Here is a 15,991-nt window from a genome sequence, read left to right on the forward strand (position 1 = left end):
ACAGCTTCCCCAGCCCCTAAAACCCCAGTTGAGGCTGCTGGGGCCAGTACAGTTGCTGCTGGTCCCAGCTTCCCCCATCCCACCCACGGTAACCTGCCATGTGCCAGAGTGCAAGTGGCACAGGCGTTCCCTGGGGACAAGCAGCACTGGCGCAAGGTGTGGTGTTGCTACTTGTCCCTGGGGAACCAATGTCCTTGCTTGTCTGGACATGGACCTAGTAGCTATTCCACCCTGCAAAAATGTCTGAAAAACAGTTCAAATGAAATCATTTCACTGTTGTTTTTGTTCTTCTTTTTATGACTCAGTCTGAAAGGTAAGATGAAAGTGTGTTACAAGAGTATATGCAGTAGGGATTTTCACAGACTTAAGCAAGGTGCGATAGAATTGCACTTCACCACCTAAGTCCGCCTAGACTCTGATGTCTCTGTTCTGTTCTCTCTTCTCAAGTTACATAATTACTGGCTTTGGCTGTAAAGAAGCAAATGCACATGTGGAAGTATTAAGAGTGATGCTGATCAATCAATATGTAGCTTTGAGATGGTATGTGGAAAGTATCCAACTGAAAATTTCCCTCTCTCTGCTTACAGACAACCAGTTGGACCTGGAGGCTTTAGCTGCAACAAATGAGGTGCTGGACCTGACTTCCTGTGAGAGAGATCGACCAGAGGAAGAAACAGAGCTACCAGAAAATGAATGCAGTCCCAAAGAGGAGCAAAAGTCTGACTCATCCCCAGGAGAAGAGGGTGCACAAGAAAAATCAGATGAGTATGAAGAGGGGCCGGAGGAAGACTCTGTAAGTAACAGAAGCCTCGATCTCAATTTTGCCAGCAAGCTGATGGATTTTAAACTGGCAGAGAGTGACCAGAGTGCAGGCAGCAGCTCTCAGACTGAAAAGAAACATGCCTGTGATGTTTGTGGAAAATCTTTCAAGTTTGCTGGCACTCTTGGCCGGCACAAAAAGGCTCATACTCATGAGGATCGAAAAGATGAAAAGAGCAGCGAGGATGAAAGCAGAAGTGTTCAAGATGAAGCCGGAGTTCCCCCAGGACTGGACTCCACTCTTGACCAGGAAGAGCCCCCGATGGACTTAAAGGTGGTAGAATCTCCAGTGGACTGTGAGGCACCAGCAAAGGAAAATGAAGAGAGTGAAAGCGTCTCTGAGGGAGAGAGCGCAGGGAGAAAGTCCACTGAGAAGAGTGATGATGACAAAAAACCAAAGACCGATGGGGCTAAGAGTACCACAAAAGCAGACAAAAGGAAGAAAGTCTGTACTGTGTGCAACAAGCGGTTTTGGTCTTTGCAAGACTTGACACGACACATGAGGTCTCATACAGGTAAGAGGAGAACAATGAGACGGAAGAAAACCAGTGGAAGTTGCTACATAAAAAAAATAGGGGAAGGGGAACGGAATGGTAAACAGTCAAAATCACTCGCATCCATGGAGAACTCAACTGAATTACATTGTTTATTTTATAATTCTGTATATTTTTAAAGAAAATTGGAAACTACTTACCTTCATTTTTATGGGTTCTTTCCAATTACATGTTGCAGAACTTGAAAGTGTGGGAAGGGCAGGGAGGCTACTGAACAGGCTTTCTTTTATGTCCAGTTATTTCTCTTGTCTTTGTGGTTCTGCACTGTTCCCATATTTTGATGGACGCTGGAGTGCTGTAACATTGTCCATGGAATGCACTGCCTCTGCGTGGGGATTGGAAAGAGGAGTCTCTGGGCAGAGCAAGTGGAGCACAATTAATACAAGTGCCCCTGTAATGATTTAGTCCAGGAGTTAGTTGTCATGAAATACATGGGGTCCTGTTTATACAATTAAATATTAGGGGTATGCGAAGTGGGCCCTGTTTGATTTGGATTTGGATTCGGCCCAAATCGGGGACAGTGATTCGATTCTTTGATTCGGATCTCTGTCTGTGATTCTATTTGGCTGAATCCAAATCTGAAGATACGATGCTGATTTGGAGAATTGATGATTCAGCCATAGACACAGCTTTAAATGTGTTTTCTACCTACCTGGAGGTACCAGGTGGGGCTCGTGAACACTGCGATGCTGGGGCAGGCGGAGCGTCCCACAGGAGCGGGGGAGGGGGGACCTTCACATGCTCAGTGGCAAACTCAGAAGTGGACTGGAAGTACTCCCCTGTGCGTGCCCCCTCCCCCCCTGGCTTGGCGATTGGCTGCGGCAGGACCCTGGGTACCCCCCCAGACCCAGGAAGCATGAGTTGCCAAGCCAGAGGGGCAGGGGGGCAGTGCACACTCCAGCAGACCTTGGCAGCAGATCCGGGTCTGCTGTTGAGTGTGCTGGGGAGCCCCCCGCACTCCTGTGGGACTCTCCATCTGGCCTAGCATCACAGTATTCACAAGCCCCTGCTACCTAGAGGTATGTAGAAAAAACATTTAAAGCTGCGTATGTCCAAATCGCTGTATCTTTCCAAATCTCTTCGAATCAATTTGGAGGGTTCCAATTTGATTTGGAGAGATTAAAGGGTCCTTTGATTCAATTTGGATTCGGACATTCAGCCACTGACTTGGGCCAGATCTCCACCAAATTGAATCAGGGATCAAAGCTTCGCACAGCCCTATTAAATATTCTTCAACTTTGCCTTGGAAGGGGTTATTAAATGACACTTTTATTTGGATGAAGACAAGCTCACAGATGTATTGCTTATTCGTTTTCTTCAAAACCATTGAATCCAAAGGTGCTGTATTTATTAGTGACCTGAAGAGATATCAGGGAGAGGGATACTTCCTCTATGCTTGTTTTGGGATTGCTTTTCTTTAAGTTACATATTTTGTGATTTAAGCTTGGATATTTATGTTAAGATGAAGCTTCACTGAAGTATCCATGTTAAGACGCTTTTAAAAGTGTATGGGTCTAATCAGTAGCCTGCCTGAAAGAATAAAGACCATATTAGCCTCTAGAACCACTAAACAAATTTCTGATTGAAGGCTTTAAGATGGCAGCAAATTTCCAATAGCTTGATTTTTTTTTTTTTTTTTTTTTTTTTTTTCCACAAAATGCTGAGGGAGCCACAAATCTGCCTGAAGTCAATCTGAATGCAGCACCTTTGAAATCTAGGCTACCTCCTGTAGCATACATATGGGAGTAAACTTAGTTTTCTATTCTGAAAATATTTAACTGCTAGTAAATGCAAATTTGATTTCTTTCTTGTCCCTACTTTTTGTACATCACAAAGTCAACACAAAATATGACATGACTATAGTCAGGAAAGGATTTGGGGGGCTTCTGAAATCTAAAACAACATACTCTGAGCCAAACGAGAGACCCCGTTGTGCCCTTGGGGGATGAGCTCTTTCACAGATCTTGTGCCAGATGGTTTTAATATTGTCATTGTTCCTTGAGTTTTGCCAGTCTTGTGAACCAGATCCTTTGTTTCTTCCTGTCCCCTCCCCCTTCTTGGTTTAACTTGAGGCATTCATTTCTTGATCCAGTTTAATTTTCCTATAGCAATTTTGAATGGAAATCTGTGTTGATGCCTTATGCTTTCTTCAGCTGCAGTAAATGTAAATAGTTGCACTACCACTTGCTTCTCTAAAACTCTCTTTAATCACCTGCATCTTCTCTCTCAAATGAGGACTCTTCTTGAGTATTGCACATTTTTCCTTCTGATTGCTATGATAAAATGCCGTATGAGATGATTTCTTTTTTTTCAGAGGCTTTGTTGTTGTTTGGTTTCATTTTTTTTTCTTTTTTAAAGATACCCTTAATTTTAAAAGATTACAGTCAGAGTAGCAAGAATGTTTGGGGACTGAGGTGCAGGGCAGAGCAATGAAAACCTGTACAAATGGAGGGTCATTTGCGGATCTGTGTTTTCATCTCCAGCCTATCTGTTTCTCAGTGCAGAATGCGCCCAAGTTTATTATTGTATTGTTTACTCTAAGTCTGGTGCAAGCCATTGCTTTGAGCAGTTTAAACATAAGGCTAGTACCTATCCTTGCATTCTTTAAAAAAGAAAAGTCCAGAAATTATGATTTTGGTGGGATTTTGCTGTGATTTGAACTCTTCTTTTCCTCTCTTGTTTCCCCTGATCATGGATTCACAGATGCAGGGTGAGCAGTGACCAAAATGTAGATACAGTTATATTCTAGGAAAGGGCCCATCTCAGTAACAGTAGGGCCCCTTTTCACCATTCTGCCAGTTTAATAAGATCTTAAAGTTTGTATACATCAAATGAAATTTAAAATCATTTCAAAGTTTTTTTTCTTTTCTTGTTTTTTTTTTTTTACACTCCCAGAACAAATGGAGCTTTAATGTAAGTGAAAATTCAGCTCCAAGCAGTTGCTTTGTCATGTATGTATTTGACCAAGATGGTATCTTGGTCAAATTGCATTATTAAGCTGTTTTTATTTAATAGTTGCAAACTGACATGCAGGACTAAATAATGCTGAAAGCAGTATAGTATTGCAGGTTCTTCAAGGCAGTAGGTCAGTACTAAGGTTTAAGTATCTTTACCTTGTATTAACCTTTTTATGAATTACTTTGTACCTGAGAAAGCACTTAAATATTTTGTATATAGGGAGATATTCTTGGAACCAAGCAAGCTACTTGCTCATCTGTTGCGTACAGCATACAGTGCCTGCAGCTTGTTCCTGAGTTTAATCCAGGAGCGGCCAACCCACCATGGTACATGTGGCACAAGTGTAGTCTGTGTGTGGCACGTGATGGATCAAGGGGGAGCAGGGAACACAGGAACATTTTGGGCAGGAAGCAGAAAGCAAAGCAGCAGATCAGGAGGAAGGGGATTGGAGTGATACTCAGGGAGGGTGTGGGGCTTACCTTGTGGCATGCCTGCCAAAAAGGTTGGCCAACACTTGCTAGTTCCTGAGAACAAGGAGATAAGAGAACTGAAACTAGGCCTGATTGGAAAAAGTTGAAGACATTCTCCACCCCCCAGAAAACTTAGTTTTGCCTCTAAATCAACTCATCTGTAAGCTGATTAAAACGCGTGCGCACACAGTTTTTGCAAAAATGGACAAAGAAAAACCATCTTAAATCTTTCATTGAAAATATTTTGTCAGTTCTCATGGTAGTTGTCTAATAATGGAGTTATTCATGGTCTGATTAAAACCCAGAAGCTTAGGCCTGCTATTTGCACATTGAAGCAGTGACATGATACCCTCTTTGTGCCTCACAAAAGATCCAGTTCTGTGTCACAGAGTCCACTTCAAGCAGGTTCCCTGTAGTAATTTGTATGTGGAAAATTCACTCTTCCACCATGACTGGGAGAGAAATGTTTTCTCGATTCTTGTTTGGCTTTGTCATTTTGGTCTGCCCGTGTTAACGGGGCACATCTTCCTCATTCCACGTACAGAAAAGCTGTGAACGAAAGGGTATGGACACTGTGGATTTACCCTGCTCTGTGAATAGTAACATATTACTAATACATCTACCCAAATGATGGTATAAACTTGGGGTGCACAACCCCTGGCCTGCAGGTCAGATCCAGCCACCCAGTGCCTTATCTAGCCTGCAGGGGGCCCCATGGACTGTGGCCCTGTGTACTAGTTGGGGCGCACAAGGTACTACTGGGTTGGATCCTGGCTCTCAGGAGTGGTGAAGGGCCCCTGGAGCCCAATCCCCATGTGTAGAACCAGGCAGAGGTGGCATAGGGCCCCCAGGGCCCTGCATACAGGGTCTGGTCCTACTTACAGACCAGCCCCACACCCCTCATCCGGTTCTTGGGGCAAAAAGGTTTACTGATGTAAGCAAATCACTGTGAAACAGATGACTTTACAGTCTCCAGCAGTTTTTGGGATGCCTCAATACTTACCAGTGAAGTAGCAGTCATACAGAAGTAGTAGGCAGCCTGACACATGGAAAACAATCCTGCATTTAACTTTGGATTAAACTAAATACAAGAAATATATGAGAGCGCTAAAAATCTGAGTGTCAGGACCAATTTGAATATGGAGGGGTTCTTGCAGACTTTCTCCTAGCAGCACATGCAAAAAGGCATGCAATTGAGACCCCCGAAGTAAAATTAGCCACTCTCAATCATTCTAGTCTACCAGAGACTTGCTGGGAGATGGAATTTGCAATATTATTTATGCACTATTCCTTGGCTAATTATTCTGCGCACTTTGGCATATACATAATACACTGCTTTGCCGTGCCGTCTTTTTCATAATACAAAACGACACCAGACATCTACAAATCCTTAGCCTTTATCTGTATTTTCTCATCTCTGCCCCAGCAATATCTGTATTTACTGGCACATGATAAAACAAACCAAAAATCAGATCTGTAGCAATAAGGCGACTATGGCTGATGTGGCTGCTGAATTTCTGCTATTCAGAAAAGTTGCACGCCTGAAAAAGAGAAAAGGAAATGAATGTATCAACTTGCAATTCAATTTCAGTCTTAATTCTGTCCTAGGGGAGAGACCGTACAAGTGTCAGACCTGTGAACGGACCTTCACTCTGAAACACAGTCTGGTTCGTCACCAGCGCATACACCAGAAGATCAAGAATGCCAGGAACCATGGCAAGGAGAGTGACAAAGAAGAAAGCCAGTCTCGGTGTGAAGAAGACAGTGAGAATGAGTCTAGCCACAGTGGCACTAACCCCATCTCAGAAAATGAGTGCGACTCCGTTGCAGGCCTTGGTGACTCTTCATCTGTCCCTAGAAGCCGAAAAGAAAGTCAGGCCAATGCAGCGAAGGAATCTTTTTGCAAAGAGGAGAGAAGCAGTGGACGAATAACCAGCACTTGCCTTGCAGAGTCCAGCAAGAATGCACAGAAACAGATCCCGAAAGATCAGGAATCACGGGGGAACTCTGATCACGAGAGACCTTCGGGTTTCATTCAGGACTTGCTGGAGATGCACAATAAAAAATCTCCGATGAATCACATTCTTGCCTCTGCAGACAGTGCACCTCAGCTTTTGGGAGTTGAATGACTTGCTATGAAATTGGACCTATCCCAGCACACAAACTAAAGCCAGCAGAGCAAGTTTTTTTGGAGTGGTTTGTAAGAGTGCCCTTCAGATGTGGGAGAGTTATGGCAGACTGGAGTCTGTGCCATATGCCTTTCAGTATAATAATGCAAGAGACTACAGTATATACTGATTTGAGTGCCTTACTACTTTATTAGATCTTTTGGTATGATAGAATTTTTTCAAAAATGATTTTTTAATATTTTAATGAATTATTTGGAGAGGACCCTTTTCATTTAAGCATTAATATTACCTTTTGTATTGGTGTGTGTGAACTTGTTCCTGTATATCTGTGAGAGTCGCTGTGTTTTGTTCTCTGAGCTGGAAATGGGGGCAGTGGGTAGGGAAGCCCTTGGATACTGCAGCCAATAACTGGAAGAAAATTATGTGAATTTCATACAAATTAATCAGAGGAAATATAGATGAGACATTGAGATCTTTTTTTTTCCTCAGTTGATGTTCTTGCATTTGCCACATGGTGGAGCATTAATCCAGTTCCAGATGTTAACGACAGGGCAGTTGAAGGTGTTCAAAGTGGTTCAAGCCAAAAGCAGGAAACAGTTTCAATCTCATACTTGTTTCCACTTTTCAGCATTAGAAATGGTATTCTAGTAACTAGGGTTGTTTTTTTTTTTCCCCTGGCCATTGTGGACTGAGTATACAGAGAAGAGTTACATAGCAACTTAACCTATGGAAATTACGCACCAGCTGTTATATATGTTTGATTTGCTTCGGTATATTATTATTATTATTATTTTATTGTTATTTTATAAATTCATCAGTTTGCTCGTCTCTGCAGTCAGCAGAAACCAATGGGCAATATTTGCCCACGGAGATCTACAATGCAGCTTGGAAGCCCCGTTTAAATGTTTTTGACTCAAGTTTTCACCAGCTCCTCTCTCACGTCGCAGCTCTTTTACTGTACTTCAAATGAAACCCTTCCTCTGACTGGAGAATCCAATGGAGGCCAGCAAGTTATCATCCAAAATGTGCAGGGGAACATCTCACTAGTGGTGGGTGGGTGGGTGGGTGGGTGTGTGTCTGTCCGTGTGTGTGCGCGTGTATGAGAGTGAGAGAGAGAAATGGAGAGAGAACGGAGGGAAGGAGAGCATGCGGGGGAAGGGAGTTGTGAAAAAACCTTCCAAGTGCATGAGATAGGCACTGCAAATACAATATGCATTTTGTGGAGATTGCATCAGTGATGACACTTGTTACTAAAGAGCAAAGTCATTCAGTCTTCCAGTCAAAAGAAAGCAAGAAAGAAATGCGAGCCGTACCGTGATCTTGCTTGCCGTCATGTTCTAAAGCAAGAAAATACTACTGGTAATAAAGCTACAAATATATGTTAAAAATGAAATGAAATAAAATCAATTACATAATTAAAAAAACAAACAAACCTTTTCTTCCTGAGATTTTGGGGTTGATGCTTGAAGACTAAGGCATGTGTCTACATTTCATATCAGTAAACTAACCCCTTGAAATGCTGAGCGTTGGAATTTCTCCGCAGACCTCGATGTTGCCAGCCACTGGTGATACTCCAACCACCAGGATTTAAGGGGTTACGCCAAATGTCTCCTACTGTAGCTGTGCATTTTTAGGGATGCTCAGCGTTTTGTTGTTGTTCTTGTTGTTTTTATTGCCTCTGGGACAGACAGAGCCATAGTATTGCCGGAGCATCACTGTGCTGTTCCACCCCGTCAGCCTGTTCTCTCACACTGTGATCCTCCCTTCCCCCTGCAAAACCGCTTTGTTCTACTTTCATTAGACAAGGAAGATGTGGGCCTCAGATCCCTATCATAGCTAATATATATGTATCTCTCTCTCCCTCTCTCTCTCTGACTTCCCCACATTTCTAGAGACTGAAATCCAACTGCCCAGAACTCAAAGGAAGAAAAATGTTGTTGAATAATGTTCTTGCAAATAGAATAAGAAAAAAATGGTTGAGGTATATGTGATTTTATTTTTTTTTCAACTAGGGATGTTTGGACCAGTTTTGAAACAAAATTACTCCAGATAAATAAAATATCAGAACCAATGATTCATTTAAAACTCTACCCAGGTGCGTCCTATTTAGTTAAAACCAGTTCACACATCCCTTAATTTTTATTATATTATAATTATTATAATAATAATTATTATTATTTTGGGTATTTTGGTTTTTTGTTGTTTGTTGGTTTTTTGTTTTTTTTTGGTTTGGTTTGGTTTTTTTGCAACTCTCCACACTAAACTGCGCAATATTGTGGGGGAGAAGCCATTACTAAACTATATGCTGCAGAACATGTAGCAAGTAATCAATTCCCAGCAGCCTGCCGGGACATCTGCTAGCAATAATCACTATTGATTTAAAGCTTTATTTAGCCTTTATCTATATCCTAGTAGAGTATAAGGTCTTGCCACATTTTAATGACATTTTTATTAGTTGAGTTTGACTGAGAATTTTTGTTGTTGTTGTTGTTGTTGTTTTTTTCCCCCCAATATTAAACTGTGAAATTTATAACATGTTTAAACTATGGGTGAATCTTATGCTTAGTTTGCATGTTCAGCTAATTTGTCTCTATACATTTTTTTTTTGGTTTGGATCTTTTTATTTTCCTCTCTCAGGGCTTTTACAAAAATGGATCTTCTGAAATTCTTATCTGAGTTGCAATGGACTTAACATTGAGAAAGTTCAATCACTACATTAAGCACTTGACTGTGAAAGCGCAAAAAAAATTTTTTTTTAAATCTAGGCTTATGGCTATTCTGAAGTAGCTTTTGGGGCTATGGGACAGTCTGATTCCATTTTCAGAACGATTCATAATTTTCTCTCTCCTTCTGTGTATGTCTCTTTTCTCTACCCCTCTCTATTCAAGAAGGAAGTTTAATTCTAGTGATTTCAGCCCACGCAGGAAACAATAATAAATGTGTAGAATTCATATTTTTCTAAAGGGAACTTAAACTGCTGCTACAAGTTGTGTACAAGACTGGTTTATGCCACATGAACAGAGAATCACACATTTGTTTTTGGTACTTTTATTCCTCTTTTTATTCAGTTGTACAGTACTTCCAAATTCAAAATAAAAGTAAAGCTGTTCTGTATCAAACCATCTAAGCAATAAAATGTTATATTTAAAAATTATAGGTTGCAAAATGGACATGGCTCTTCTTGTGCGTTTCTTGTAACTTGCTTTGAAACCATAGATTGAGGGATAATGCACAAAGCAGCTTGACATGGTCAGAGGGTTTTACTGTTTCTGTTGGCCTGAGCTTGAATTAGTGGGCCAAAAAATTGTGAAAACGTTGTTCTCTTTGTGAGCAGACTAACCAGAGTCTTAAGAAGCAGTGGATTTGGGGTTTGAAATTTCAACTACAAAATGGGAGAAATGTAAGCGAAGGTCTTTACCAGCTTTAGTTTGAAGTTCTCTGTCCATTTTAAGCAGCAAACTCATGGTCACACAAGAAATGGCCTTCTCAAGGTATTGTGCTGTATGAAGAATTATTGATAGCTTTCTTTAAGTGGATTAGGTGTGCTCTGGCAGTTGCAATCATGGCTGAGTTGTCCAGCAGGGAATTTTGTGTAGCTGTGAAATGTTCTGGATGAAATCAACAGCTATTGGCAAATGCCTAGGTGCATAGTACTGTATTTAAGCTTGTCAGTTTAACATAGTCTTGCAATTTGCATTTTATTTGCTTCCTTGAAGAATGTCTCCCACATAACAGTGACAGGCAGACAGCCGTGTGGGCTGAGCATTGGCTTCTCAATGGCAGGAACTGCGAGGAGTTGGGGAATCTTCCTTTCAGCTCTTCTCGTAGAGAGGTGACTGTACCTCTCTACGAGAACGGTGAACCAAATTAAGAGATGAGGCTCAAGGGAGTCTGAGCTGCTTCATTGCACACAATCTTTCAGTCTTTCACATGCATATATTATAGACTCTAGCACGTCATTTATATTTCCTTATGTTACATTTTGAATTTGGCCTAGTGACTGCCGCGTCCCACAGCCAGACACTTCCTTGTTCCAGCTGTGCAGCAACCAAACAGTACCTACTGTTGGATCGACAAAGCTGCCTACGAATACCAACTTACATTATTCCTGCTCGCCACCAGATTGCTGCTATTGCAGTTGTTTCCCAAAGACCATTGGCGAAGTTAGCAACAGGTTGGGAGAAGAGTAGGGTTTATTGGTGTAACCTTCACTTGCCAAAGTTGCTACTTCACTGCTCTGCTCCCTGAGGTGCATGTTTTAAACGTTGAATGAAGCCTTGTGTAGACTAGTTTGCCTCTGCTGACATAATATGTTTAATCAAAACTCCTACAGAGCCCCCATTTCCAGAATAGACAAGCAGGACCCCTTAGTCATGGAGGACCAAGTGTTTTTGTGCATCAAGTTTGCAGAGGACTGAATCTCCACATCCACAGAACAGGGAGCTGTACAGAGAATTAGGAAGGAACAAGCAGCACCCTCTTCTGGTGTTAAAGCCCTAAATCCAGAGTGTATCAAGGGGAGCTGTACTTCAAGATACAGGAGTGTCCATCACAGAATGAAAAAGAATTGAGTGTCTTTTGGCAGTCTGATAATAAAATGAGCACTCACTCTAGAAATCCTGTAAGGATAAAGGGATGAAAGTGTTTGTCTATCTGCTTAGTCACATAATAGCTGATTTGAAGTTGTGTGTGTGGGTGGTACAGGGAGAGCAGTATGGTTGTGCAGAGGCTAATGGTGAGGAAAAAAATGCTAGACCACTGACAGTACCATACATCTAAAACCAGAGGCCTTTTACGCTAAGGAGGAGAGAGGGTGAGAAACTAGATGGTCTCCTTATATTAGGAGATGTTTTCTCAGTGAAAGCATAAATGATGTAAGAGTGTTTTGAAGAGCAGAAGGTTGGGAAGGAAAGGCAATAGGAACAAAGCTGGGGGGGATGCCATCCCCACTCAGGGTAGTTTTACTGCTCTAATTATATATTTTTTGGCCATTATGGTAATAGGTTATGTCATTACCTGTGTGGCTGATGGTCTACAGGATAGTGCCTCTCAATAACATCTCTTCTAATCTTGCATTCTTACCTGGCGTAGCTGGAAGGGAGTAAGGAGGGGGAAAGTGGAAAAGGTTAAGGACATTGCATCCACTTAGAACTGAAGGAGCAATTGGAATTACATATATACCAAATGTATAAGTTATTTAATAATGTATTTCATAATAACAAAGGTGGCTGCAGACAGTGTAGCTGAGAGTCTCTCTTCCCCTTTTTTTTCTCTGACCCCTCTCCCTCTGCTCTTTCTGGTTTAGCTCAAGGAAAGGTTCCTATGTGTTTGAGTCTGTGGCTTTCTCTTTCTGGGAAAAGGGAGAGGTGCGGGAAAACGTGCTTTGTCTCTGCAGTCCTCCAAGGGTGGTATCTGCAAATGACCCTGCTTCACAGACAAGTTCACATGAAATGGAGTGCTGTTTATCATCAGTAGAGTGCCAGACCTGGTATTATTCTTGGCTGTCTGGTAGCTCATCTTAAACCCTGTTATTCTCTACCTGCATTGTTGTCCAGTGTGCTTCTTCCCATGACTGGCCCACAACTATTGTGATAGACCATTGTTCAGTTTGAGCATTCTCCTGGAGGAGCCAAATTGTGCAATTGCTTACATCAGATGGAGGTGTATTGAGATTTTGCCATTAGGTACCAAAGTCCTACCATGGTGCCCTCCAGAGCACCTACAAGGAGCCTGTGTGCAAAAAAACCCCAAAAAACCCCACTTCAGAGAATGAATTTTGCTGTCGCAATCAAATCCTAAAGCCCTGGACTCTGGAAATTTTGCGGGAGCATGGGGAACCTGAGAGTAGCAAGTTCAGAAAGGGTGGAAGAAGAGGAATCTTGCCTAGCAATACGCATTTTGTACCCATAGTGGAGAAGAAAATAACTGAAGAAAATAATCCCTCCAGTATTCTGAGTCCCTCTGACTCCGTCTCCCAGACTGCTACAGGAAGTTGATGTGAGGAGCCAGAAAGAAGAGTAAGCCAAAGTGTGTGGCTTAGTGAGATGGTTGCCTGCCTGACCTCCTCACTCCAGATTTTTCACGTTCTGTACAAAGAACTGCTGCTTGACCCACGGGGAAGCTGTGTATTGTGAAAAGGAAGAACATGCCATGAAGGGAGCTGTGCTGCAGATAATCTGAACCTCTCTAGTGCCTTTTACCAGAGGTTTGCAAAGCAGTTGGCCTAAATTAAGAGACTCCATAAACAGAAATCAAACAGCCTAAATTAAAAGGAGAATTGTGTCCTTATGGAAGTACTCAGGCCTTACCTAAGCTTACATGTGAAAGCTAAAGCATTAAGTGCAGAATGTCGGGGGCTCATTTGGGGCAGTAATTTTAAGTCCTAGACAGAATATGGAACCTGGCCACATTGTGGGTGAAGCTGTGGCAAGGCTGGTACAGAGCATCAGCCTGAACCCTGGGACACTGATACACCAGCTGAGTAGCTGACCAAGGTTTTGCTGCTGGCTATGTCTGTCAGCAGCAAGTACAGAGAGAAGAAATGTGTAAATATATTTATCACTTGTAACCTCTCCTCTGAATCTAGGGATTGGCTAAAGAACAGGTTCAGCAGCACTGAGGTAACTGCAGAAGTGAATATATTCCTCCCTCAGAGAATCTTGCTGAGAGGCCCAGTCTTGGGAACTGCTGTGTACACTCAAGCCCCATTGAAATGAATGCAAGTTGGGAGCATCAGGTACCCTATAGAACCTACAGTGAGGCCTGGACTATTCTAAATGCATTCTTCATGCATGAACATACCTTTACATTTTTTCATTGCTATTCGATTTTGGTGAATGTGCCAGGAGAGGCCTGCCACCTACCCGATCTTTGGAGTCTAGAATTAAAAAGTGGGTTTTGTAGACCGTGCTCACTAATGCATTCTAACACACATCCCACCGGTCTTTTGTAGACTGCACAGGCTGTATTTGGGCTTGCACTTGACCAGCTCCCGTGCGCTAAAATATAGCTTTCCATGTCCGCACATTAGAAGTTTTCAAACACGTTTAAAAAGAACCCTGCTTTCTGTCCTAGCCTTGACTTGCTCTCAGCTGTATCCTTTCTTTGTTTGCAGTAAAAAGGATTCCTAACAGCTCAAAGGTGTCAGTTTCTCTGTCATCGTCCGTGTAGCCGTTTTTAGTAGTATTAGTGGCATTTTTGGCAGCATGGATGCATGTGGAGAAGCTTGAGAGTCCAGAGGAGAGCCACACACATGATCAGAGGTCAGGGAAACAGACCTTATGATGACAGGCTGGGAGCTATGGGACTCTTCAGCCTGGAAAACCTCAGGCTCAGGGGTGATCTCGTGGCTGCCTATAAGTTTAGCAGGGGTGCTCATCAGGATCTGAGGGAACATCTGTTCACCAGAGCACCCCAAGGGATGACAAGGGTGAATGGTCACAAACTCCTCCATGATCGTTTCAGGCTGGACATAACTTCTTTACTGTCCGAGCCCCCAAGGTCTGGAATAGACTCTCTCCAGAGGTGGTTCAAGCACCTACCTCGAATGCCTTAAAGAGACATTTGGATGTTTATCTTGCTGGGATCCTATGACCCCTGCTGACTTCCTGCCCCTGGGGCAGGGGGCTGGACTCTGATCTTCCCAGGTCCCTTCCAGCCCTAACGTCTATGAAATCTATGAAATATGCAAGTATGTGCATGTACATGTATGTAGACTAGGATATGTGTAGTAGGCCCCTTATGAATGCATACCAGAAATGTACATGCCATCAAATCGTGATTGGCAGATGTTAGAAGGGGGAGTCCTCCCATGATTTGCCCCCAAAAACTGAATGGGTAGGGCACTTACCTGGGAAGCTGGAGATGCAATGTCTAACCCCTCACTCCAGCCAGAAGGGTTTGAACCTGCATCTCTCTGACCACCTCGTATAGTGTAACAACCAAGCATTATCCAAACCTTTCTTGGTGTTCCTTTTGAAGCTCTACTGTGCACCCCACCCAAGCTGAGACATATATGAGGCCATATATGTCCCCAGGAGGGACATATATGAGGCCAGAAGGAAGAGCATGTGGTTTAGTGTGTGGCTGATGGCCTGGAAGGGAAGGGGCCTGATTTAGCCTGAAGTTTTGCTCCCAGTGAGGCAAAAAATTTTGTACTGCCCTGTATTTTTTTTTCCTCTTGACTATTAAATGCAAGGGACAGCAGCTCCACTTCAAAAGGAGCATTTGGGAAGGGGGGTAGCTAATGCCTGACCTATTGCTTGGTGGTTAGAGTACTGTACTAGTCAGAGATGCAGGTCTAAGCCACCTCTGGACATGGGAGGCCTAGAAGCTGGGTCTAGCTTCTCAGCTGAGTGCCCTAACAACTCAGCTGTTTTGGGTAAAACATAGCAGGGCCCTTCTCTTCCATTTTGTTTCTGGAACTTGCACTCAGATATGCATGTATGTACCAGGTCATGTGTGTGCAAAATGTCTACCTTCATGTAAGCACCAGAAATGCTACATAAACAACCACAAGGAAATAAATGCCACCCAGGCTCTTAAACCTACAACCTAAAAGAATGTATTTTATTTTGGGGATTGCCGTGCTGTCGTAAGAGTGCAGCCCATGATAGCAGCATAGGGCTAGTGTATGAACCTGAAAATTAAAGAGAAACTGACCAAAAAACTGAAATAAACTTTATCATCTTCATTGTCTAAGCTGAAAAGGATGCAGCTATTAACAAACGGATGCAACGGAAAACACTGTGCTTCCAAAGGTAATAAAGACATGCTTGAGTTGGTTCAGTGCAGGCACTGTGTGCAGCTCATGCCCCAGACTAACCCACCTCTGCTGCAAGCAGTGCCGTCAGCACTGAATCCAGCTTGTGCGCCCAACTGGCCCCTCGTGCTACATGCAGCATGTAGGGTTCGTCTGAGACCCATGGAGCAGATCATGTGGCTTCACGGGTGGATCCAGCCTGTAAGCTGTTTGACATCCCTCGTCTACTGTAACTCGTAGGGGCTTCTCTGCAGTACTGTAGCCTAGCCAGTTGCCCCCTCAGCCTGTACTGGTGCATGC

General features: G+C 42.9%; 1 protein-coding gene across 4 annotated transcripts in view; it reads left to right on the forward strand.

Annotated features, from left to right (window-relative positions):
• RREB1 (ras responsive element binding protein 1) overlaps positions 1 to 10,084 on the forward strand; it is a 144,165-nt gene extending 134,081 nt beyond the window's left edge. For all 4 annotated transcript variants that reach the window (XM_059724367.1, XM_014606967.3, XM_019490460.2 and 1 more), the window contains 2 exons: positions 588 to 1,334; positions 6,410 to 10,084. In XM_059724367.1, coding sequence (XP_059580350.1) covers positions 588 to 1,334; positions 6,410 to 6,930 — 1,268 coding nt within the window. In that variant the 3' untranslated portion in view covers positions 6,931 to 10,084. The remainder of the gene's footprint in view (positions 1 to 587; positions 1,335 to 6,409) is intronic.
• Positions 10,085 to 15,991: the final 5,907 nt, after the last annotated feature.

Source organism: Alligator mississippiensis, chromosome 3 (genome assembly GCF_030867095.1).
Source record: "Alligator mississippiensis isolate rAllMis1 chromosome 3, rAllMis1, whole genome shotgun sequence".
NCBI classification, from domain to species: Eukaryota; Metazoa; Chordata; order Crocodylia; family Alligatoridae; genus Alligator; species Alligator mississippiensis.